General features: G+C 65.0%; 2 protein-coding genes across 2 annotated transcripts in view; both read left to right on the top strand.

Annotated features, from left to right (window-relative positions):
- The window catches only part of REXO1 (RNA exonuclease 1 homolog), a 27,615-nt gene extending 24,621 nt beyond the window's left edge, over nucleotides 1-2,994 (top strand). The window contains exons 9-12 of the mRNA XM_040461705.1: nucleotides 667-747; nucleotides 1,973-2,104; nucleotides 2,201-2,744; nucleotides 2,966-2,994. Coding sequence (XP_040317639.1) covers nucleotides 667-747; nucleotides 1,973-2,104; nucleotides 2,201-2,744; nucleotides 2,966-2,994 — 786 coding nt within the window. The remainder of the gene's footprint in view (nucleotides 1-666; nucleotides 748-1,972; nucleotides 2,105-2,200; nucleotides 2,745-2,965) is intronic.
- On the top strand, nucleotides 2,448-20,554 carry ATP8B3 (ATPase phospholipid transporting 8B3). Its single transcript, XM_040461690.1, is given in 32 exon segments — nucleotides 2,448-2,744; nucleotides 3,926-3,984; nucleotides 4,451-4,542; nucleotides 4,957-5,070; nucleotides 5,917-6,015; nucleotides 6,222-6,283; nucleotides 6,708-6,780; nucleotides 6,892-6,962; nucleotides 7,381-7,463; nucleotides 8,727-8,885; nucleotides 8,974-9,062; nucleotides 9,527-9,717; nucleotides 9,813-9,910; nucleotides 9,913-10,005; nucleotides 11,371-11,402; nucleotides 11,492-11,648; nucleotides 12,030-12,221; nucleotides 12,300-12,412; nucleotides 12,910-13,074; nucleotides 13,160-13,271; nucleotides 14,126-14,201; nucleotides 14,442-14,559; nucleotides 14,788-14,951; nucleotides 14,953-15,155; nucleotides 15,270-15,493; nucleotides 17,473-17,556; nucleotides 17,714-17,953; nucleotides 18,149-18,287; nucleotides 18,577-18,621; nucleotides 18,624-18,715; nucleotides 19,859-20,320; nucleotides 20,323-20,554. Coding segments are annotated over 31 exon segments (4,023 nt in total). The 5' UTR covers nucleotides 2,448-2,744; nucleotides 3,926-3,935; the 3' UTR covers nucleotides 20,455-20,554.
- The last annotated feature ends 1,833 nt before the right edge of the window (nucleotides 20,555-22,387 follow it).

The following is a 22,387-nucleotide window of genomic DNA, read 5'->3' as shown; positions in this document are numbered from 1 at the left end:
CCCTCCCCCTCCAGGGGCTGTCTGTAAAGGCCTGCAGCCCCCCTAGGGCCCTGACCCCCGGTCCCCTGACCCGAGGCAGGAACAGAATAAATGTTTGTATGGATTTTAGATCGCGTGGCGTCTGGTGGTGTTCTTGGTGCCTGGTGAGGCTCCACACTCAGCTGCCCCCAGGGTCAGGTCTGCCCCTAATTGGGGAAGCGGAAATAGAACCTTGTTCATCTTCCCGAAAACCGTCTCCTGCGGTCCCCGGGCTTCTGGCCCCCTTGGGGCTCTGCGATGGTGGAGGTGGTGACCCAGTCCCGTGAGCGGAGCTGGCTTGGCTGGCTGTCTTGCTTATCCGTGGGGTGGGGAGCGAGGAGTCCTGGAGAGCCACTGTGCTGTGTCTGAGGAGCTAACGCGGACAGGGGAGGGTGGCCACCTGCCCCCTCCCCAAGTGCCGGCCCGCTGCTCCCGGGAGGTGCTTGTGTGCACGGGGCTCAGTGATGGACTCGGCCTGTCACTTGTGCCTCTTGGGGGTGTTGAGGTCTCCACGGTTAGTCCATTTAAGACACAAAGTGCAGCCAGAGGTGAGCCCGTGGAGGGGCAGGTGGGGGGCGCCCTATGTGTGGAGGCAGGAGGGCTTTTGGAGGAGGGCCCCTGCCACTCCCACTTTGGCTTCTGCTAAAGGCCAAGAGGGCAGGGTCCCAGGCTGAGGACACGGCAGCCTCTACCCCTGAAGCGCCCTGGGCCAGCGCTGCCGAGGACTGGGTGCCCTCCAGATCCTGAGGGGCCCTCACTGGGGAGTGGTGACTGAGTCGGGGCCCCGGCCACTGTTGTGTCCCCCTGAGGCTGTTCTGACCATTTGACTTTCTCCCACCTCTTGTGTAAACAAGTAACTTTCTAAATAAATGGTGCAGGGCCATTTCTGTTTCTGTGTGGTGTCGTTCCCTTTCCCCAGAGCATAACGAGCCCCCCAGGGAGACCCAGAGGAGGGGTGCAAGCTTTCAGCTGGCCAGTGAGGCTCTTGCCTGGGTCCTTCTCATTAACCACTGGGTACGGGCTGGGTGTTTGTTGAGTGAATGAATAAGAGGTTTACCAGTGCCCATCCCCCCGCCCACCCTCAAAGGCCAAGGAGGGTGTGCAGACCAGGCTTCCTAGGAAGAGGGAGTGGGGAGGTTGCTGCTCTGACGGGGGGGGGGGGGGTGTCACAGCCTGTGTGCTGTCCTCACCACCCCATCGCTCCCTCATCACCAACATTTGCTCATAGGTGATGCTATGAAGGGCCCCAGTGCCAGGTGGAGAGGGGAGGCTGGGCATGGAGTCCAGCGCAGGGCAGAGGGGGGAAGGTGGTGACAGTGTGAAAGTGCCCAGAACCAACTACCTTCCTAATTTCCATATTTCCCAGAGGATTTCTAAGAGTGAAAATATGAAAGCGTTCAATCATCTTGTTGGCCCCTCTCCCTGAGTCCCCACTGCTGGGGACCCTAGCTTCAGCAGCCCCCCCCCCCCTGGGGCAGGGGCCCCCCCCCCGCCCAGCTCCCCCAGCCTCGTGGCTGTCCCCCAACCCTGTCACCTTCAGGAAGGCCCTCAGAGCCCTGGTCGCCCGCTGGGTGGGCTCACACCGGGCCAGAACTTCGTGGGCTTCCTCTAACGGTCTCTTTTACCTCCCCCAGCCCAGCACCTAACACTGCACCTGAGCTTGGAAGGTGCTCATTAATGGGTGCCGGATGAGGGAGTGAAAACCCAGGACGCAGCTCAGACCTGTGATTACCTGTGCGTCCTTCCTGTGTCCCTAGCCCCACTCTGGTCCCGTCCAACCTCGGCCAGGACCAATCCACTCTACGGAGGGTCTGCTTTACAAGGTTCCGCCCCTAAATTACGGGCCGATTAGTACCCAGGCCCGAATCGAGGCCCGCTATCCCGCCCTGCGGTGCGAGGTCCCGCCCACTGATCCTCCCCAGTCCCAGCCTGCCCCTATCTTGACAACCCTCAGCTCGTTGCAAAGACCCAACCCTGGATCTGGGCCTGCCGCTCCCCACCCCCGCACCGCCGCCTGCCACCACTCCAGAGGCCCCCCCCGCCAAGCCTCCATCTCTGCCGGGTCCCCACCACCACGGTCCTCTCCGTAAGTCTCCGCCCCGCCTCGCCCCACCTTGACTTCTGTCTAGGTTCGCCCGGTGAAACCCCGCCTCACCTCCTGCTCTCCGCAAGACCCCACCAGCCCTGCCCCCGATCCCGCGGGCCCGCCCTGTTTCTCAGGACCCCGCCCCCCGGCCCGCCTCGGGCCCGCCCAGCACGACAAAGCCCCGCCCCTAGGCCCACCCGGGCCCGCCCCTCGGGCCCGCCCAGCACGGCAAAAGCCCCGCCCCTCGGGACCGCCCAGCGTGACAAGGCCCCGCCCCCGGGCCCGCCCCCGGGCCCGCCCCCGCGCCACCCCAGCCCCGTCCCGCGCCCGCGCCGCCCGTTTCAGGCCGGTTGGCACCCGGCTAACAGCTCCGGCACGTCCGCCGCCCTGGCCGCCCGAGGACCACCCGCCCCGGCCCGCGCGGGTGAGCGGCGGCGCTCCCGCTGCTGTGCGTCCTCGGGTGCCCTCGCACCCTCTCTGGACTCCGCCCCGCCTGAGGGCGTGAGGTCGCGGCGGCCGCGGCGGGGCGTCCCTGGAGGTTGTCGCGGAGCGGAGCCCAGTGGGGGTGCCGGAGCGCCCGGGGTCCTGTGGAGGCCCCGGCGTCTGGGCCGCCGCCGCTGCGGGATGCTCGAGGCTTCCGGTGAGCTGAGGGTGGGAAGGAAGGGGAAGCCAGCCCTGGTGGGGGGCGTCTTGCTGTCCCCCCCCCCCATAAACGTGGGGTGGATTCTGTCCACCTCAGCTTTCCTCCGGCCCCGTCTGCCCTCCGCTGGGTCTCCCGGGCTCTGGGTCCCACTGGCTAAGCCTCGCTCGCCCTGAGCCTCACTTTTCCCCATCCGGTGAATGGGCACTGGCCCCGCTCAGGCTCCCGGGAGCAGCAGAACTGGTTGTGAGCCAGGTCCTCCCACTCGGGGCCTGGGGACACGGTCGGCTCCGATGCCAGCCGTCTTTGCCCTGAGAGGTTCTGAGTTCAGCAGGCAGCCCAGACAGGGAGAGAAGCAGAGGAGGGAGGGGGAGCAGGGCTGGGATGGGGGACGCCCCAGGTAGAGGGGGAGCCCAGAGGAGGCACCTGAAGAAGCACGGACGGTCTGAGAAGTACGAGCTGAGACCAGAACGGTGAGGACGCACTGACCGCGCATGCGGGGAAAGCCCCTCCAGGGGGACAGCCAGCCCAGTGCCCGGAGGCGGGGGGCTGCTGAGTGCTGGTGGCTGCTGTGGGTCCCCTGGGCAGACTCCGATTCCTGGCGTCTAAGGGCAAGGGCCAAGCGTGAACTAGATGGTGGGAAGGTTCCAGGCTCCGTGGGAGGTCTGGGGTCGCCTGCATCTCCCCCGTCAGGGTTAGCCGCCCCGAGACCATGCTCAGACCTCTCTGGGTGGCTTGGCCCTCGTGTACGTGAGATCTAACATATAGTCCTGGGGCCCCATTTAGTCACTCAGCAAACGCTGGTGAGCACCTCAGTGGGCTGGGTGTGCCGGGCGGGGATTGGGGCGGGGGGGGGGGGGCGGCAGGAAGACCCGGGAGGACGTGGGTGTGGGCCTCCCAGGAGAGCTGACGGGGGCTGGCGGGGAGCAGCGGCCCGAGGTAGAACCCCTCACCCCAGCGATGGGCCGTAACGGGGGAAGACGAGGCGACCTTGGGTTGCTAGCTTGGGGGCTGCTGGGTGTGAGGCTGTCGCAGGTTTGGGGGGCAGCCGGGGCCCCGCCAGGCCCGAGGACGGCCAGAGAAGGACACGTCCGGCGGCTGGAACGTCAGAGCCCTGGGACGGGGCAGAGAAGCGGGCACCGTCCGGGCTGCTGGTGCGACCTGGGGCCCTCTCCCCGCAGCCCCACCAGCATGGGCAGCCTCGCCTACCGAGAGGACCTCGAGGAGGAGAAGAACTCCGGTGCGTGTCCTGGGTCCTGGCGAGGGGGCCGAGGGCCACCACGAAGTGCAGTGGCTGAGGCGGGGGGGACCGAGGAGGCCCAGTGTGGGTGCTCGCCGGCTGACGGTCCCAAAGCCGATGGCCAAATGCTGGACTCAGGATTCGGGGCCTGTAGCCTTGGACACCTTGGAGCCCGGTGCTGGGCCCCAGTTTAGCGCTCTGAGGAAGGAGTGGGTGTGAAGGGGTCTCCCAGAGCCTGTCCTCTTCTTGGCCTAGGGACTGGCCCAGGGCGGCGGGACGAGGGGCGCTCCCCCTGAGTTTACTGTGCGCGGGGGGCCGCGGGCCGTCCTGTTTGTTTACCAGCTCCCTGTCCGTGAGCTGAGTGTCCCCAGGGCTGGGTCCCCCCGGAGCCCCTCGGGCCCTCCTCTGGGGTGTCGTTAGCCTGTGTTTGCTGCCCTGCGTGATGCCCTGTTCTCTCTGGCTTCAGCGTTCACCTGGGAGCTGGAAGCCAACAGCAGGGACCACAACAGCCAGTTCAAGGAGAAGTCTTTCCTGTGCTGGCAGAGGAGGAAGTATAAGGTGGGCGCCCCCATCTCTGCCCCCCTCCCCCGCAGCACCCACCCTGAACTTCAGTCCCCAGGACCGTAACACCCCCAGCTGGGTGCTGGCGCCCCCCCCACCCCAGTTTAAGTTATATTAATACGAAACCTCCAAAGTGCAATATGTTCACGGGGCCCCACCTAAAACCTCTTGCGTGCGCCTCGCTTTGGGAAACGCTGAGCTCACGGCTCTGCTCCCCGAAGTCTTTGCGCCCAGGAGGGGCTCGGTCAATGCTGGCTTAAGGCTTCGCCTCCCTTGGGCACTCAGTAAACTCTGGCTCAAGACCTTGCATTCAGTAGGTGCTCAATCAATGCTGGTAGCGGCCAGAAGGCGGGGCCGGCGGGCGTGGGGCCTCCCGGCCGGGCAGCAATCCCACGCTGGCTGTCGTTCCAGAGCAATGTCATCCACACGGCCAAGTACAACGTCTTCTCCTTCTTGCCCCTGAACCTGTATGAGCAGTTCCACCGCGTGTCCAACCTCTACTTCCTTTTTATCATCATTCTCCAGGTGTGGAGGGGTCAGCCGCCTGCCCGCATTGCCTCCTCCAGGGAGCCCTCCCTGACTGCCCTTTGCCCCACGGCTCTGTAGACCCAGGGCAGTTTTCACTGTGCAGTTGTCTGTGGGGTTTGTGGGTCAAGGTCTGTCCCCCCACGCTCATTGCTGGGTCCCCACTGCACAGCCCACGGCCTGGCACAGAGGAGTCCTTGATACATGAAGAATTATGGGAGGTGCGTGCGTGGCTCCTTCAGGTCAAGGAGGGCACGCCCCCCCCCCCCCCCCCCCCTCAGGATGGACAGCCTCAGACATACCGCCTTTGGCCCCAGCCCTCCGAGCTAAACCCAGAGGGCAAGGAGCAATCAGGGGTCAAAGCGCGTTCTCAGGACCTGTGGGGGCCCTTCCCACTGTCTGGGTCGTCTGGGTGGGGCACGAGGGGGGCCAGCATCCAGCCTGGTCACCTTCCTCTCTCGGTGGGTGGGCAGTTTCCAGGGAACCCTGACCCAGCGTCTCATTCTGTTCCGAGTAAAGATCCAGTAAACGTTTATTGAGCACCTACTGTGTGCTGGGCACTGGGGACCCAGCAGTGGCCCTGACGCGTGTTTTCAGGTGCCTCGGGCAGGCAGGGGTGACATCAAACCATGGGGTAGGGACCAGTGATGGGGACCGGGACCAGAGGGACAGGAGGGTGGTTGTCCCAAGGTCTGGGGGGAGAGGGGCCTGGCCCTGGGCTGGGGTGGTCAGCAGGTGGACACGGGATGCCAGGCTGCAAGGCTGGGTGTGCCGGGTGGGAGGGGAGCGGGAGGCGGGCAGGGTGGTGCCTGGGGGGCGGCCGGCATGACCCGCCCTCCACGTCAGGGCCTCCCCGAGATCTCCACGCTGCCCTGGTTCACTCTTTTTGTCCCGCTCATCTGCCTCCTCGTCATCCGGGCCACCCGAGATCTGGTGGACGACATCGTAAGTGGCCGGGGTGCCTGGCGAGTGGAGGGGGCCCTGGGTGTGGGGGGTACTGGGCTGTGGTAGGTCGCATGAGAGACCGCCGGGGGCGTGGTGTGGCCAGGCAGAATCTGCCTTCCTGCCCAGCAGCCCTTCCCCCCTGGGGTGGCGTGGGGGCCCGGCTGGGGGCGGGGCCGTCCCTCTGACCCGCTCCCCTGTCAGCCCAGGGGCGACACAGAAGCGACAGAATCATCAACAACAGGCCTTGCCAGATCCTGGTGGGGAAGAGGTGAGGCCTCGTGGCCCCGTGTATGTGTGGGGTCCATCCCGGGGCAAGAGGCCCCCAGCACGGCTTGTCGGGACCGGGGACAGGCCAGGGAGGAGTGCCTCTCAGAGGGCCCCGAACCTTCTGTGTTCCTGGACATCCTGGCTGAGCCTGACAGCGGCCCAGCCGGCACTACTTAAGCGCCTGCTGTCTACCAAGGCCGGGACGGGCCCTGTGATGGGGGTTCAGCTGAAGACGGGGCGGGGAAGATCTGAAAGGGCCTGGGACCTGGGGCTGGGGGGCCAGGAAGGCCGGACCTCCAGGAGGACCGGGGGCGGGCGGCCAGGACCTGCAGACTGGAAGCCCCGCTCTCCCGGCTGGGGTGGCCAAGGCTGGGCCTGGGAGGGACCCCCCCCCCTCACTACCACCCCCGCCCCCGCCCCTGCAGCTTCCTGTGGAGAAAGTGGGAGGACCTGTATGTGGGAGACGTGGTCTGCCTGCACAAAGACAACATCGTCCCGGTGAGCTGGCGGCCGACCGCGGGGGGGGGGGGGGGCGGGCTGCCTCCTCCTTGCCTTCCTCCTGTGTCCCCCCTGAGCAGTGCTGTTGCCCCCCACCCCTCCCAACCCCAGGCCGACTTACTCCTGCTGGCCAGCACCGAGCCCAGCAGTTTGTGCTGCGTGGAAACTGCGGACATCGATGGGTGAGCCGTGGGCCATCACTAGGGGTCTGGGGCTCTGGATGCAAGAACTTCCCCAGCGGCCGAAGAGTTAGGTCATTCGCCCCGGGAACGGTGGCGGGGTGCCCGCGAGCCAGCTGGCCAAAAGGTTGGGCCAGAGCAAGGGACCTACCCTTGTGCCGACATTTCTGGAGGCCCTCGTGTGCGCCAGCCTGAGCGTCAGAAGGCTTAGGGCGTGGCCTCAGCCCTGTGGCAAAAACCAAAAACGCTGTGCGTCCTGGGTGAGGCCCTCTCCCTCTCTGGGCCTCCGCGTTCTGGTCGGCAGCCAGCACACCGTCGGTGCTTAGCGAGAGTGTCTGAGGGACTCTGGGAAGGGCTACGGGTGCCCTGCCCTGGTACCCCGTCCGTCCGTACCTTCACCTGCTCCCCGTCTCATCACCAGGGAGACCGACCTGAAGTTCAGGCAGGCCCCGCCGGTCACCCACCCCGAGCTGACCAGTATAAGGAAGATGGCATCCTTCCAAGGTGAGAGGCAGCAAGCAAGGAACAGCAGACACCCCGCCCCGTGTGGGCCTGCCCCTCTGGGCAGCGGGTGCAAAACTTCCCCACCTCGCTGGGTTTTGGGGCGTGGCAATGGGGTGTCTAGGGGGCGTGGGGGGTCGGGATTCATGTTTTCATGGCCCCTCAACCAACGTGACTTTTGGGACATTCTATCGTTACGATACGCAGGGCAGCATCTTATCAGGCTTTACATTTTATTTATGAAACACGACCGCTTCGAGTCAAACAGTTTTGGTGGTTTAATTGAAAAGGCGGCCTGCGTGTACATGGGCTCGCGATTCGCCTGCACGGTGGCCCAGCAAGGGGATACTTTATTTTTTCCTGTCTCGTTGCAAAGGCAGGCTGCTCTGATTGGTTCGGGAGCCGAGTCTCTGTCCTGAGCCGCGGCCCCTTCGCTCCGGGCTTCCACGCACCGGCTGCATGCCTGATATCTGGGGAAAAGCCTCGCTCGTGGGGAGGGTGGCTGCACGTGTCCCCACTGCTCCCTCTAGGCCCCGACCTGACTGAGCGGTGCTGCAAGGCATGGCCCCATTTTTCAGAGGAGGAGACTGGGGTCAGAGAGGTGGCAGGAGGTGTGGGCTTGCTCCCTGCCAGGGTCCCGGTCCACACCCCATGGCCATTTTAACCCTGCGCTGGTCCAGCCTTTCATCCTGCCTTGATTTCCTCGAACGCGAGCGGGACTGGTGGTGGGAAGGACCTCTCCCACCACCTTCTGGAAAACAGCGGTGCCTGCGTTTGTCCCCTGTGGCTTCAGGGAGTTGCATGTCAGTGTCCCTTCCTTCTTTCCTTCCTTACACATTTATTGAGCACCTGCTGTGGGCCAGGCGCGAGGCTGGGCCCCGGGGCCCCAGCGTCACCAAGACCAGGCTGGCACCTACCCCCACAGAGCTCAGGTTGCTGGTGTCGTCCCAGGGTTGTAACCATGGGGAAGGGGGCTCAGGGAGGGAGGGTTTCTCTGAGGAGGTTGAGTCCGGGGGTCCAGGGGCCGCGCACCCAAGAACCCCGCGGCTGGAAGGGGCCGGCTCTGGAGGAGGAGGAGGCTGCCTGGGGGTGGTGCAGGGGTGAGCGGGGCCGGAGTGGGGCAGGGCGGGCCCCGTGCGGGTGGCTGGGGCCGGAGGGGGACAGCGGCGTCCCCCCCGCCCCAACTCAGAAAGGGCAGGCCGAGCCCCCCCCACCCCCAACGAGCCTGTGGCTACCTGACCTCCCCCCCCCCCACGTGGCCCCCAGGCAAGGTGGTGTGTGAGGAACCCAACAGCAGGTTGCACCACTTTGTGGGGTGCCTGGAGTGGAACGGCAGGAAGCACCCCCTGGACATCGGCAACGTGCTCCTGCGCGGCTGCAAGGTCCGGAACACGGACACCTGCTACGGGCTGGTCATCTACGCCGGTGCGGCCCGGGGCGGCCCGGCGGGGGGGGGGGGGGCAGGTACAGGCCAGGAGGACGGGCGGGCGACAAGCAGACGCAAACCCCACAGGTTTCGACACCAAGATCATGAGGAACTGTGGCAAGATCCATCTGAAGAGAAGCAGGATAGACCGTCTGCTGAACAGGCTGGTGGCCCTGGTGAGGCGCCCGAGGCCCCCGCCATCCTCTTCCGGGCCTCCGTTTCCCTCCTGTGCAAAAAGCACGTGCGTCCTGATCCTCAGACGGGTCTGTGGGCCGGAGGATCTCTTGTTAGGATGAGGGCCAAGTAGTGACGTCCTCGTGGCCCCAACTCTGACGCCCTCCAGGCCCGCAGGAGATAATAAGATGGCCTGCGCTCAACTTAGGCGGCTTGTGGGTTTTGCCCGATTAGTTCTCTTTTCTGAAGTTATTGTAATAATAATTGAAACAACAGCTCACGAGGCCGACAAAGAGCCTGCAAGTTCCCCTCCCCGGGTACGCACCCCCCCCCCCCCCCCCGCAGCGCCCCTGCCCCGGGGACCCCTCCCGCCCACCCGTCCCCACTGAGTGCCCCTGTCGGTGAGTCCCCGGGGCGCCCCTGTGTCACCCAGGGTCACCCGCATGCCCACCACTTGCCTTTCCAGATCTTTCTGTCCCTGGTGCTGATCTCCGTGGCGTTGAGCTTGGGCTTCTGGTTCAAGGTGAAGGAGTTCAAGGCCAAGCACCACTACGTGTCCCCCAGGCACTTGCAGAGCGTGGCCGCCGAGACCTTCCTCACCTTCTGGGGCTTCTTCATCCTGCTCAGCGTCATGGTGCCCATGGCCATGTTCATCATGTGAGGCCCTGGCCGTCTCCCCCCCCCCCCCCCCCGCCCCTTCCGGCCCTCCCCTCAGGAGCGGGGGCGGAGCTGTGACCCAGAGTGTGTCGCAGGGTCGAGTTCATCTACCTGGGCAACAGCATGTTCATCAACTGGGACGTACACATGTACTACGCGCCACAGGATGTGCCCGCCAAGGCCCGCAGCACCAGCCTCAGGTGGGGTACGTGTTCTCGGACAAGACGGGCACGCTCACGCAGAACGTCATGACCTTCAAGAAGTGCTGCATCGGCGGCATCGTCTACGGTGGGTCCCACCCCGCGGGTCCCGGGGACGCCGGCCCCACGCCCTGTGCTTCTGGGCCACGGAACTGTGGCCACGCGGCATCGTCCCACGTTGCCCGTAGAGCAATACTGTGGGCCTCTCCGCTCACCCGGCCCCAGTCGAGACTCGGGTCGGCCGTTGCCCTGCAACAGCAGCCTGCGTGTGGACACGGGACGTGGGGTGTCAGTGTCCACACGTGTCACGGAATAGGATTCTTTCGGTTTTCACAGACAGACCTCTCCTTGGGGACGCTGAATGTGCAATTTCTTTATTTTATTTTTTTAAGTTTATGTATTTTTGCGAAGCAGGGGAGAGAGAACAAGTGGGGTGGGGCTGCAGAGAGAGAGAGAGAGAGAGAGAGAGAGAGAGAGAGAATCCCAAGCAGGCTCAGCACTGTCAGCACAGAGCCCAACACGGGGCCCGAACTCACGACCTGTGAGATCACGACCTGAGCCGAAGTCGGACACTCAACCGAATGAGCCACTCAGGCGCCCCTCCCTCTCTCTTTTTAAAAAATATGTATTTATTTTTAGGAGAGCGAAAGCAGGGGAGGGGCGGGGCAGAGGACGGAAGATCTGAAGTGGGCCTCGCGCTGGCAGCACAGGGCCCGATGTGGGATTTGAACTCACAAACCACGGGATCATGACCTGAACTGAGGGCAGGTTGCTCGACCAACTGAGCCACCCAGGCGCCCCAGCAATGTGGAAACCATTCTTGGCTCGCAGACCACGCAAAAAGTCGTGGGGCGGGGTCCTCTTGGCCGTCATAAAGTGGGGGACGTGGTTTTGGGCAGGACGTGACAGAGCACCCACCGGGGTAGTAACGGGAAGACGGAAATGGGCCCATGCCCTCTGGTAAAGCCCACCCCACCCTCAGCCGGGGTCTCAGGGGCGATAGGGAGCAGCGGGGCCTGTGGCAAGCAGCATCGGCCCCAGGCCAGGTCTTCTGATGTTTCTAGAAGGGCTGTGGACCCGGGGTGTGTGTGTGTGTGTGTGTGTGTGTGTGTGTGTGTGTGTGACATCACCCCAATCTTTCAAAGTAGGCAGGCAGGTCCAAGTTGTAAAAAGACACTGTGAAGAGATGAAACAAAACGCCTGCATGAGGCTGGGCTCCACCCTGGCCGTGCTGCCGGGACCTCTGGAAGCCATGCCACTCTTTTCTCTCCTTCGTGCAGAAGGCAAAGCTGTGGCCAGGGGGGGTCCTTGGTTGTTGGGGTGTCGGGTCCAGAGGCCTGGGCCCGCTTGTCTGGCCGTCTCAGTGGCCCCGGGAAGCCTGCCGGTGGGGGGTGGGCGCTGCGGGATCCCCGTGGGCGCGGCAGCTGGGGCCTGAAGCTGGGTCTTTCCCCAGGCCCCGACGACGAGGAGGCGGCCCCATGTAAGGTGAGCCCCGGCTGCCCTGCAGCACAGGATAGGGGTGGGGGTGGGCGGTGGCCCACCCAGAGCCGGCCTGTCCCCTCCCAACCCCTCAGGGGAGCCCCTACCTCTGGAACACATTTGCCGACGGGAAGTTCCCTTACCGGAACGCAGAGCTCCTGCGAGCGGTTCGGGGCCGCACGGACGAGGCGGTGCGGGACTTCCGGCGTCCGCTGGCCATCTGTCACACTGTGATGGTCCAGGAGAAAGGCCGTGAGTGCGCCCACCTCCTTTTCCCCGCCTGGGGCGGTGCTCCGGCCCTGGGGCTCCCGAGACGCTCCAGCCCACTCCCCAGGGCTCCCTTCCTTGGGCTTGGAGGGTGCTTAGGCCCTGTCCCAAGCCCCACCTCTTCTGGGCCTAGGGGTGTCCAGGCCCGAGGCTCGAGATCTGTTGCTGTGGGAAGCGGGGGGCCCTTCGGACCGGGGTCCACACGCCTACCTCCCTCTGCCGGGCTTAGAGCTCGTGCCGGCCCGAGAGACCACCGTCCTGTGAACGTCTGGTTTCCTCCTTTGCGCTCTGGAGATGGGTGGGCGGTCCCGATGGAGGAAAGCTCTCGGGGGACACGCCCGCCCCAGCCGCGGTTCCCTCCCCCAGCAGACCAGCCGGTGTACCAGGCGGCATCCCCGGACGAGGAGGCGCTGGTCACGGCGGCCCGGAATTTTGGCTACGTGTTCGTGGCGCGCACGCGGGACAGCATCACGGTGATGGAGCTGGGGGACGAACGGGTGTATCAGGTCCTCGCCATGATGGACTTCAACAGCACGAGGAAGCGCATGTCGGTGCTGGGTGAGTGCTCGCGCCCCGCGCAGGGGGTGGGCGGGCAGGGGAGAGTGTGTGTGGGCAGCCTGGCCTCTCCCTCTGCAGTCCGAAACCCCGAGGGCGCCATCTACCTCTACACCAAAGGCGCCGACGTGGTCATCTTTGAGCGCTTGAGCAAGAAAGGCATGACAGAGTGGACCACGGAGGAGGCCTTGGCTGTGAGTCCCTGCTGGGGGGGGGGGGGGGGGGCGGGGGGGGTAAGGCAGGGGGTGAGGGGCAGGGAGAGGCGGGCAGAGGAGGAGAGTGTGCAGAGAAGTGGCAGGCACCCAGGCTGGCCACGTGCAGTTGTCCAGGTTGTGTGCGGTACGGACATTCCAAAGCCCAGGGATCAGGGGAAGGGTCAGGGGCTGTCGGGGTCCTGGGGAAGGGTCTGGCCGGGCTGTGCTGAGGGTCTTGAGGAACAGTTAGAAATGGCCATGCAAAGCCAAAGCAAAGGCGGGGGGGGGGGGGGCCCCCCAAAGGGAGGGGGGGTGGCGGGGGGGGGGGGGCGGGACAGAGCGGGGTACGGGGTGGGGGTGGGGGGCTGAGCCAGAGCAGCCCCCCTGGGGGTGGGGGGCAAGGTTCGGGGACCCCAAGCACGGAGCAGGGCCGGAAGAGTGTCAGGGAGGCAGAGTGGCGACGGGGTGGTGCCAGGGGCCCCCCACCCGGCCCCCAGTCCTTTGCCGAGGAGACCCTGCGGACCCTGTGCCTGGCCTACAAGAGGGTGGACGAGGACACGTACGAGGAGTGGCGCCAGCGGCACCGGGAAGCCAGCCTGCGGCTGCAGAACCGGGCCCACGCCCTGCACCAGGTGTACGAGGAGATGGAGAAAGGCCTGCAGGTGGGCGGAGCGGGGAGGGGCCGGGCCGGGCGCCCCGCCTCTGCCAGGGCGCTGACCACCGCCCCCCCCCCGGCCCCGCCCCCAGCTGCTGGGAGCCACAGCCATCGAGGACAGACTCCAGGACGGCGTCTGCGACACCATCCGGTGTCTCAAGCAGGGGAACATCAAAGTGTGGGTACTTACAGGGGATAAGCAAGGTGGGTCCCCGGGGGGCACCGAGAGAAGGGGGATGGGTGGGAGAGTGCCCCTCACCTGCCCGGACAGGGGACAGGCCACCGCCCTCCTGTCCCATTTGTCCCGGCTCGGCGTTGCCCTCCGCATCAAGCCGGGAAGGGAGGAACGGGCACGATCCATGCAGGGGTTCCCCCCCCCCCCCGACACCTCCGTCGGGCGGGCTGGCCCTGTGCGGAGGCTTCCTGAGTGGCCGGGTTGCCCCCGTGTGACAGGTGGGCGGAGCCGGGCTCAGAGGGCTGGGAGCAGGCGCTGGAGGTTGCCCAGTGACTCGGGGGCAAAGTGGCGTGTGCCTGCCGGTCCCTTGGTCCTGGAGCCCCGAATCTCCTCCACTGCCCTGTGGGTTCTTTGTGGCCCCCGGGGCCGCATTGGGACTTACGTGGGCACCAGGCACATGCACACAAAATACTTAAAATGACGTCTTGCAGCTGCGTTGGGATCAAGACAAATATCCGAGCTGGATCACAGTCATTATGTTTTCTTCTGATTTTAAAAGAAATTAAGTCATTTGTGTGGGTTCCAAGAAGGGCCCGTGGGGGTCTAGGCAGGCTATGCCCAATGACCTCTTGGCCCCGCCCCCCACCCTCCTTTCGTCCAGGAGCCCAGCCCCGGCCACCACCAAAGCCGAGCCCCCTTTGCTCAGAGAGGCAGCCAAAAAACTCAGGGCTGGCTGCCATTGGCCGGCCTGAGTCACGGGCCCTCTTCTGAACCGATCCCCGTGGCCAGGCGGAGGGGCATGCTGATGTGGTTGTGGGGGCCAGGGTCCACGCAGCAGGGTGGGCGTGGCCCCCAAGGGGCGCTGAGCTGGGCTGGTTTGCAGAGACGGCCGTGAACATCGGTTTTGCCTGCCAGCTGCTGTCGGAGAACATGCTCATTCTGGAGGAGAAGGAGATCAGGTAAGAAGTCGGGGTGCGGGCAGGCGGGCGAGCCGGGGATGGGGAGGGGGCCGCACCCACAGCATACAAGCGGCCCCGGGGGGTCTGCGGAGTGCCCGAAGCCGCTGCCCGGCGGGACTCCCGGAGCAGGGGACCCCGGCACAACGAGGTAGGGGCGTGGGGGGGGGGGGCGGGGGGGGGGGGGGGCCGGCCGGGCCTGGGGGGGGGGCCCCCCCCCCCGGCCCCCCCCCCCCCCCGCAGTCGGATCCTGGAGGCCTACCGGGGGAGCAAGGACGGCCTGCTGGCCGGCCGGGGCCCCCTGCAGAGCCGCTTCCTGCAGCAGACCAAGGTGGCCATGGTCATCAACGGGGAGTTCCTGGTCAGTGTCCGCTCGGGGCCACGGCAGCGCCCCTGGTGTAGGGCAGGGGGCCGGGAGGCGCACCGGCCGCGGGAGCTGCTGGCCGGGGCGAGGCGAAAGGGGCCGGAGCAGTGGAGGGGCGGGTCGCTGTCAAGTCCAGCCTGGCTTGGGGCCGCGGGGCCTTGCCCGGAGCGGAGGGGTGCAGGGTGACGCGCCCCCGCCCCGCCCCGCCCCGCCCCTGCCGGCCAGGACCAGCGGCCGCTGTCCCTGCGCAAGGAGCCGCGGGCGCTGGTGCGGGACGTGGACGTGGACGTGGACGTGGAGGAGGCCTGGCAGGAGCCCGGCGAGCGGACGACGAACTTCCTGCGCGCCCAGAGGGTGTCCCTGATGTGGCGGACCCTCGGGACCCAGCTGGGTCAAGGACTCCGGCGCCCGCGACGGCCCCGAGGTGCGGCGCGAGCGGGCCTTCGTGGAGCTGGCCGCCCGTTGCCAAGCGGTCATCTGCTGCCGCGTGACGCCCAAGCAGAAGGCTCTGATCGTGGCGCTGGTCAAGAAATACCAGCGCGTGGTGACCCTGGCCATCGGGGACGGCGCCAACGACGTCAACATGATCAAGAGTGCGTGGCGAGGCGGCAGGGGGGCGGCGGCGGGGTGGGGGTGGTGGTCTGGGGGCGGGTGGGGGGGGAGAGCCCGGGCTGACCGGCCGCGCGCGCGCGCGCGCGTCCCCGCAGCCGCGGACATCGGCGTGGGGCTGGCGGGCCCGGAGGGCATGCAGGCGGTTCAGAACAGCGACTACGCGCTGGCCCAGTTCTGCTTCCTGAAGCGCCTGCTGCTGGTGCACGGCCGCTGGTCCTACGTGCGGGTGTGCAAGTTCCTTTGCTACTTCGTCTACAAGACGCTGGCCAGCATGATGGCGCAGGTCTGGTTCGCCTTCTACAGCGGCTTCACCGCCCAGGCGCGCGGCCACGCGCGCGGGGCGAGGGAGGAGGGGTCCTGCCCCCGCTCTGTGCCCAAGGTCTCCGGGGATGCTTGGCGAATTGGAGCTCGGAAGCCCGGGGGGGGGGGGGGGGGCGGGGGGGCCGCGGGGGGGCGGCCTGGGTCCCTGACCGCAAGACTCTGGAGCTTTGGAAGGGGAGTTTTCCCTGCGTGCCAGGAAGCTGTCTCAAAATAGACCCGAGAGAGGGAAGGAGCTCCCTGTCCCCCAAACCCCAGCGTGTGAGAGGGAGCTTTCCGGGGGGCGCCGTAGATCAGTAGATACTGCTTGGCTGCTCCACTTTTTCGTGTACAGGTATTTCTTCGATGTTTCTGTAAGCTGGAATGTTCTTAATTTGCTTTTGGGATTGCTCACCCCAGCAGGTGTATGGAGACAAACTTTGCTGGTCTGTTGGTTGATTCTAGGAGCTTCCTTGTGGATCCTTGGGGAGTTTCTGCATATAGGATTGTGTCCTCTGCAAAGAGAGAGTCTTACTTCTTGCTTTGCTTCCTTCCTTCCTTCCTTCCTTCCTTCCTTTCTTTTATAATTTTTTAATGTTTATTTATTTTTGAGAGAGCGCGCGCGTGCGCGCACACACACGCGCACGCATGCACACCCCAGTGGGGGAGGGGCAGAGGCAGGGGGAGACACAGAACCCGAAGCAGGCTCCAGGCTCCGAGCTGTCAGCACAGAGCCCGACGCGGGGCTCGAACCCATGAACCGTGGGATCGTGACCTGAGCCGACGTCGGACGCTTAACCGACTGAGCCCTGCAGGCACTTCACTTCTCCCTTTTCTGTTCGAGTAACATTTATTTCCTCTTCTTGAGGAAATTGCTCGGGCTAGGACTTCCAGTCCAGTGTCGAACGCAGGCTTCCTCTTTTGTTCTGGATCTTCGTGGGGGCGGTGTTCAGTTTTGCCACATTTGTTCCTTCTCCTCTGTTTATTTTTTCCGTACGGACGCCTGTCAGTGTAGACTCGCGGATATTACTTTCTTGTGTATTTTGTCGCTGACATCGTCTCCAGTTTGTCCTTTTGACGTGCACCTGGTCTTTTCCGACCACACCCCCTCTTTCTGGTGCTACCAGAACTGCCCCGCTCATTTTGTACTTTCCCTGCCCCGGCCCTGCGATCAGTGGGTTCCATAAGGAGCCCCGGTTCTTGGTAGTTAGACGCCAAGATCTAAGTGCTTGGTGTGCTCATCGGTCCTGGGATGCTGCAGGATTACTCTCTCAGTTGACAAGAGCGGGGAGGTGGACACATATTGACCTCGTAGAGAGGCGCACCCGTCTCTCTGTCTGGTCTGTGTCTATCCCTCTGTCTTTGTGAACACCGGAAACGGACTCCACAGCAACATGTTTGAGTCCAGTCCCCCGGGACCGGGCTCGGCTTAGCCTTTTCCACGGACCCACTTTGTGATTCTTTTCTGCCCCAGTGAAAAACTTGATTCTTGTAAAATGTTTGGTTGTTACTTATGCGTTCAGTTCCAGCACGCACATGAAGCGGGTTTTGGAACTGAAGCCCTTATTTCGTCAACTGGATTGGATTGGTCATCAGGGGGGCTACTTGTCCCTGAGGGCTCTTCCACGCAGTGATCCCCCGAGACCGGGAACGGCCAGAAAACACATTCTCTAGCCGTTCCCCCCCCCCCCCCGCCCCCGTAGTTCCGCATTGCAGCCACCCAGCTAAAACAAGGACTCAAAGGCGAAGTTTCGAAACAATCGGACTATGTTTTCCTCTCTGCCTTGTTCTCTTCCGGCCTTTATCAAGCCTCCTGTGACCCATCCCTGGCCTTAGCGCCAACCTTCGTCGTGCCTTGACTTCCCAGCTCACCTGGCATCCTCCCCAGGGGGTCCAGCCAGCTTGGGGGGGGGGGTCTCCTCGGGTAAAGACACGTTTCTGTTTCCGGCCATTTGGCTCCTGAAGGCTGACCACGTTCTCCCTCCCCCTCGTCCCCGCCAGCCTCTGTATGAAGGCTGGTTCCTGGCCCTCTTCAACCTGCTGTTCAGCACACTCCCGGTCCTGTACATCGGTCTCTTCGAGCAGGTGAGCCAGTCAAGGCCTCGCTTCCTCCTTTCCGGTAGATGCCCCTGTCTCTGCCCTACGTTCCTCCCCCTGGGGGCCTGGAGCGGGGCTGGGGTGGTCCCCCACGCGCCACCGGGTCCCAAGAGCCTGCCCCTCCCCCCCGTGCCCCCACCCCCAGGACGTGAGTGCCGAGCGGAGTCTGGAGCCGCCCCGGCTATACCTCGCAGGCCAGAAGGACGAGCTCTTTAACTACTGGGTCTTTCTCCAGGCCCTTGCCCATGGCACGGCCACCTCCCTGGTCAACTTCTTCGTGACCCTGTGGGTCAGCCACGACTCGGCCGGGCCCACCAGCTTCAGTGACTATCAGTCTTTCTCTGCGGTCGTGGCCCTGTCGAGCCTGCTGTCCATCACCATGGAGGTAGGCGGGGCCACCGGCCTGTCTCCCCGCCCCCAGTGGGGCCTCGGACGTGAGCCACTGCGATGTCACTGCTCAGGTGACCCTGCCAAGGGCCTGCTGTTCGTGGGCCCTGGGGACTCAGCCCCCACCCGCCTCCACGAGCCCTGCCCTGAGCCTCCTGCCACCACCCTGGCTTGATCTTGTCTCCCTGTTCAGGCCATACTCGTCATCAAATACTGGACGGCCCTGTGTGTGCTGGCCATACTCCTCAGCCTCTGCTCCCACATGGTCGTCACTTGGGGTTGCCAGAGTTTCTGGCTCTTCCAAATCTCCCCTGAGACCTTCCCGTTCCTGTGTGAGCCCCCAGCAGCGGATGGGGTGGCGGGCCCTGGGGGACGGGTGCGTCCATGTCAAAATGTCCGCTTCGTGCCTCTGTGAGCCACTGTCTTCTCGACTGTGTGTGTGTGTGTGGGGGGGGGGGGGTGTCCCGTGCAGGGGGAATCGGTGCCTTTTGGGAATCTGCACAAAGGAGTCCGGGGGTGGAGGGAGAGGAGGGAGAGGTGGGGTGACAGGAGGAGGGGCCACCAAGCAGGCTCTGGGGAGGCTCCACCGCGGGCCGGGCTGTGACCCTGTCTTGTCCCCAGATGCCGACCGCAATGTGCTGCCCCGCCCCTCCATCCTGCTGGTGATCCTCTGAATGTGTCACTAAACCCCCTGCCTACACTGGCCCTGCGTGGCATTTACCAAGCCCTCGAGAAGCCACGCCCCAAGGGGAGGGCCGGGGTCCGCATCGCACATTCCCGGGACCCCACCAGGCAGAGCCTGTGCCCGGAGCAGACACTCCCGGACATGCGGGGCTGGGGGTGGTGGGAATGGAGACCCAGGTGCATGGCCAGGGCCCTCAGGGGGACCAAATGACAGGCCCCAGGCTCCCCAGGGAAAACCACCCCTTCCTAGGGTGGGGCTGGCCAGGAGCACGACGAGGCGCCCTCCAGCATCACCGGACTTCTGCCCAGATGACTGGGGCTTGGGGGTGGAGATGACAGAGAAACCAGGAAATGGCTTAGGGAAGAGAAGGGACTTAGAAACAACCCTGGGTCCATGTGTGGACGAAGCGTAAACACAACGTGTCCCTCCACACGCTGGAATCTCGTTCAGCCTGAGAAAGTTAGGACATCCTGCCACCATGTGGATGGACCCGGAGGCCACTGTGCGCGGTGACAGGAGCCGGACACAGAAGGACACGTCCCGCGTGACCCCACTCGCAGGGGGTCCCCAGAGGAGTCCCGTCCACAGGGACAGAGAGTGGATGGTGGGAGCCACGGGCGGAGAGTCCGTGCTTCATGGGGACAGGGCCTCAGTCTGGGGAGATGGAAGGTTCTGGAGATGGATGGAGGGTGGGTGCACGACAGTGTGACTGTGCCTGACGCCTCTGAGCTGTGTGCTTGGAGACGGTTAAACGGGTACATCTCGTGTTATGTGCATTCTGCTACCGTGCAAAAAGGCGTGCGTGGGAACTTAGGGGCTCACGTGACCCTAAGAACCCAGAAGGGCAGGCTGCAGCCGGGATGGGCCCCAGAAGTGACTGGAATAGCGACCAAACATGGTCATAAACCTGCCGTCTTCTGCCACACAGGCGGACACCTGGCTGTCCCCGGCTCACCGCGCCTGGCTTTGCCACCAGAGGGCACCCGAGGCACCTGGTGGCGGCTGGTCCAGAGTGGGGTGCCGGGGAAGGAATCTGATGGGTTGGCCCAAAGTCAGCCTGGGAGGGGACTCTAAGCGGCTCTGCTCAGGGAGGGAAGGCCTGGTCGATGGGTGGTGGCCAAGGAGGGGCTCTGACCGCCCCCACCGGCAGCAGGGACCTGAGGGCAGTGGGCACGGCGTGGGAGCCTGCTGACCGCCGCTTTCCTCTGGGCCGGGCAGGAGGTGGAGGAGGCCCCGAGCGAGGACATCACAGCGGTGGAAGCTGCGCCCTACCTCCGCCGGGAGTCGCGCAGGCGGCGCTCCAGCTACGCCTTCTCCCGCCGCGAGGGCTACGCGGAGCTCGTCACGCAGGGCACGATTCTGCGCAGGGCGCCGGGGGTCGACAGCGACATGCCGATGGGCCAGATAATCCCGTGCCACGAAGAACTGTCCCCGAGCATCCAGGAGTCCCCCCCCCCCCCGTGCTCCAGGAAGATGTCGTTCCTGGGGAAGACGGGGCACCAGCACCGGGGCAAGGTGTCCTCGAGGGACGGGGGACGAGCAGCCCGCCGTCCTCAGATCCCCGGCTCCCCGCGGGGGCTGGCGGTCCGGGGCGTCCCAGGAGACGTTGCGGGGGGAGCGGGAGGACTCACGGTGGTCCAGGGGGAGCGCGCCGGGGCCGTCGGGGGCTCCCCCGCCCCCCCCCCCCAGCAGCCCGCGGACGAGGGGGGCAAGGTGTCCCCCGTGGGGTGACTGCCGGTGCCCGGGGAGGGCGCAGTGGCGCCCGAGGCGGCGGGGCAGCCCCTCCCCGACCCCGGACCCCCGAGGAGCAGTGACCCGCCCCGCGTCGCACCCGCCCGCCGGCCTGCGCGGCCTTCCCCGGGGGGACCAGGCTCCAAGTCCCTTTGTGTTGCTAATAAACCAGGGTCCACCTTCCCCAGGGCTGCGCCAGGCTCGTTCCTTTCCTGAACCTGTCGCGTCCGCGGTCCCGCGACCGGCTTTCCCGCTAAAGCCCCGAACACCGACCTCTAGTGGCCCAGGCGGGATTTGCAGGAGGAGCCCCGCCGCCGCCCCGGGGCGGGAGTGGGGGGACGTCGCGCGCGGCTGGGGGGGGAGGCTTCCACGCCCTCGGGGTTGGGGGTGCTCCGTGGACCCGCGAGCGTCCGTCCCCGGGCAGCCTCGTCCCCAAGCAGGTGTCTTCCCCTCTGCTTCGGGGCGCGCGTCCCCACGGGGCGGCTGGGGGGGGGGGCCCAAAGAGAGACTTCCTCCCCTCCCCGCGCCCCACGCCTCCCCTCCCTGCCGCCGACACACACGTCCAGGTGAGTGAGTACAAAATAATTTATTGGAGAAAAACAAAACAACAAATCCAGCACAGCAGTGGTTAACAATGACGATGATTTTTTTTTTTAACTTTTAAGCCTGTCACCTGAGGGTGGGAGGGACAGGGCTTCTGTTCCCTCTAGCATCTAGCATCGGGGAGGGGGGGGAACTTTGGATGACGTAGGTGGTGCCCCCCCCCAAAGCCGCCCCAGTGTCCAGTCTTGATTAAACACTCAGGGCCAAGCGGCCTCTTGGTCCTCCCTCACCCCTGGCTGAAGAGAAGGCCCCCCCAAAACCAGCCCTCTGGGTGGGGGGGTTGTCTGCCAGGACCACAGTGGGGAGCCGGGACCCAGGGGCAGGTGTGGTTTACTCTGGGAAATGGCCCACGTTCTAGCCGGCGCTGGGCTGGGTAGGGGGAGCCCTGGACTGTGTGTGCCGCACTCCTGCCCTCTGATCTGGGGCCTCGGGTCCTTGGGGTGAACCTCCCTTCACTACCCCAAGCCCCCTTCCCCGGCTGTCTTGGGAGGCGGGCTCTGCCCCGGGGTGAGCTCAGCCCAAGTGGAGTCACAGGCAGGGGTACTGCCCCAGAGCCCGCTTTCACGATTTTTGGGGGGCCTCTCTGTTCTCTAGGGTGGGCTGGGAGGGAGGGCTCCACAGATGTGTGCACCCCCCCCCATTTCAGGCCGGAGGGAAGAGGGCTGAGGAGGCTGAGGGTGTGGGAGGAGTCCGGCTGGGGGCCTGCCTGGGGGCAGCAGGTGTCTCGAGAGGGCCCTTCGGATATCAGAAGTTGGGGTACACCCCGGCCCCGCTCCCCCTGGGCGACAAGACTCGAATTGGCTGATTGTCTCTCTCCTGTGAACAAGACACTTGGGAATTCATGCTAGCGTGAAACCAGCCGGGCTGGGGGAGGGGGCAGCGACACTCTCCTGCGCCCAAGAACCAGGAGCAGGAGGCCCAGGACACCCCCCCCCCCCCTCGGCTGGCACGGGCAGGTGGCACGTGGGCTGCGGGAGGTGGAGACGGGGGTCTGGGGGTCCGCTGCCTCCTCCACCTTCCCGTCCCCCTGAGGCCTCGTCCCCCTCCCGCCACTGGACACAGATCCTTAGAAAGGGGAAAACAAACACAGAGCAGCGCGAAGAAGCCCCGAGCGAACCCGAACTCGGCACGAAACACAACCATGCGACACGGAATCTTGGGGCCCTGAGCGGCCCCCCCCCACCCCCCGCCCCACCCCGAGCACAGTAGTCATGCATCAAATCAAATTCCACTGTCTTTTTTTTTTTTCATTTTTCTTCCTTTTTTTTTTTTTTCTTAAAGTACATTTGAACACAGGACACATAGAATAATAAATACTCTTATAAGACATGACTCCAGAAAACGAGAAACAACACACCAGAGAGAAGAAAGATGCACCTTCTCCCTTCCTGCCTTTCCTAAAGGACTCGTCTG

This window comes from Herpailurus yagouaroundi, unplaced genomic scaffold (assembly GCF_014898765.1).
Source record: "Herpailurus yagouaroundi ecotype Mexico unplaced genomic scaffold, PumYag 295, whole genome shotgun sequence".
NCBI lineage: Eukaryota > Metazoa > Chordata > Mammalia > Carnivora > Felidae > Herpailurus > Herpailurus yagouaroundi.
The sequence above is the reverse complement of the archived record's forward strand: the minus strand, read 5'-3'. Positions and strand labels throughout refer to the sequence as shown.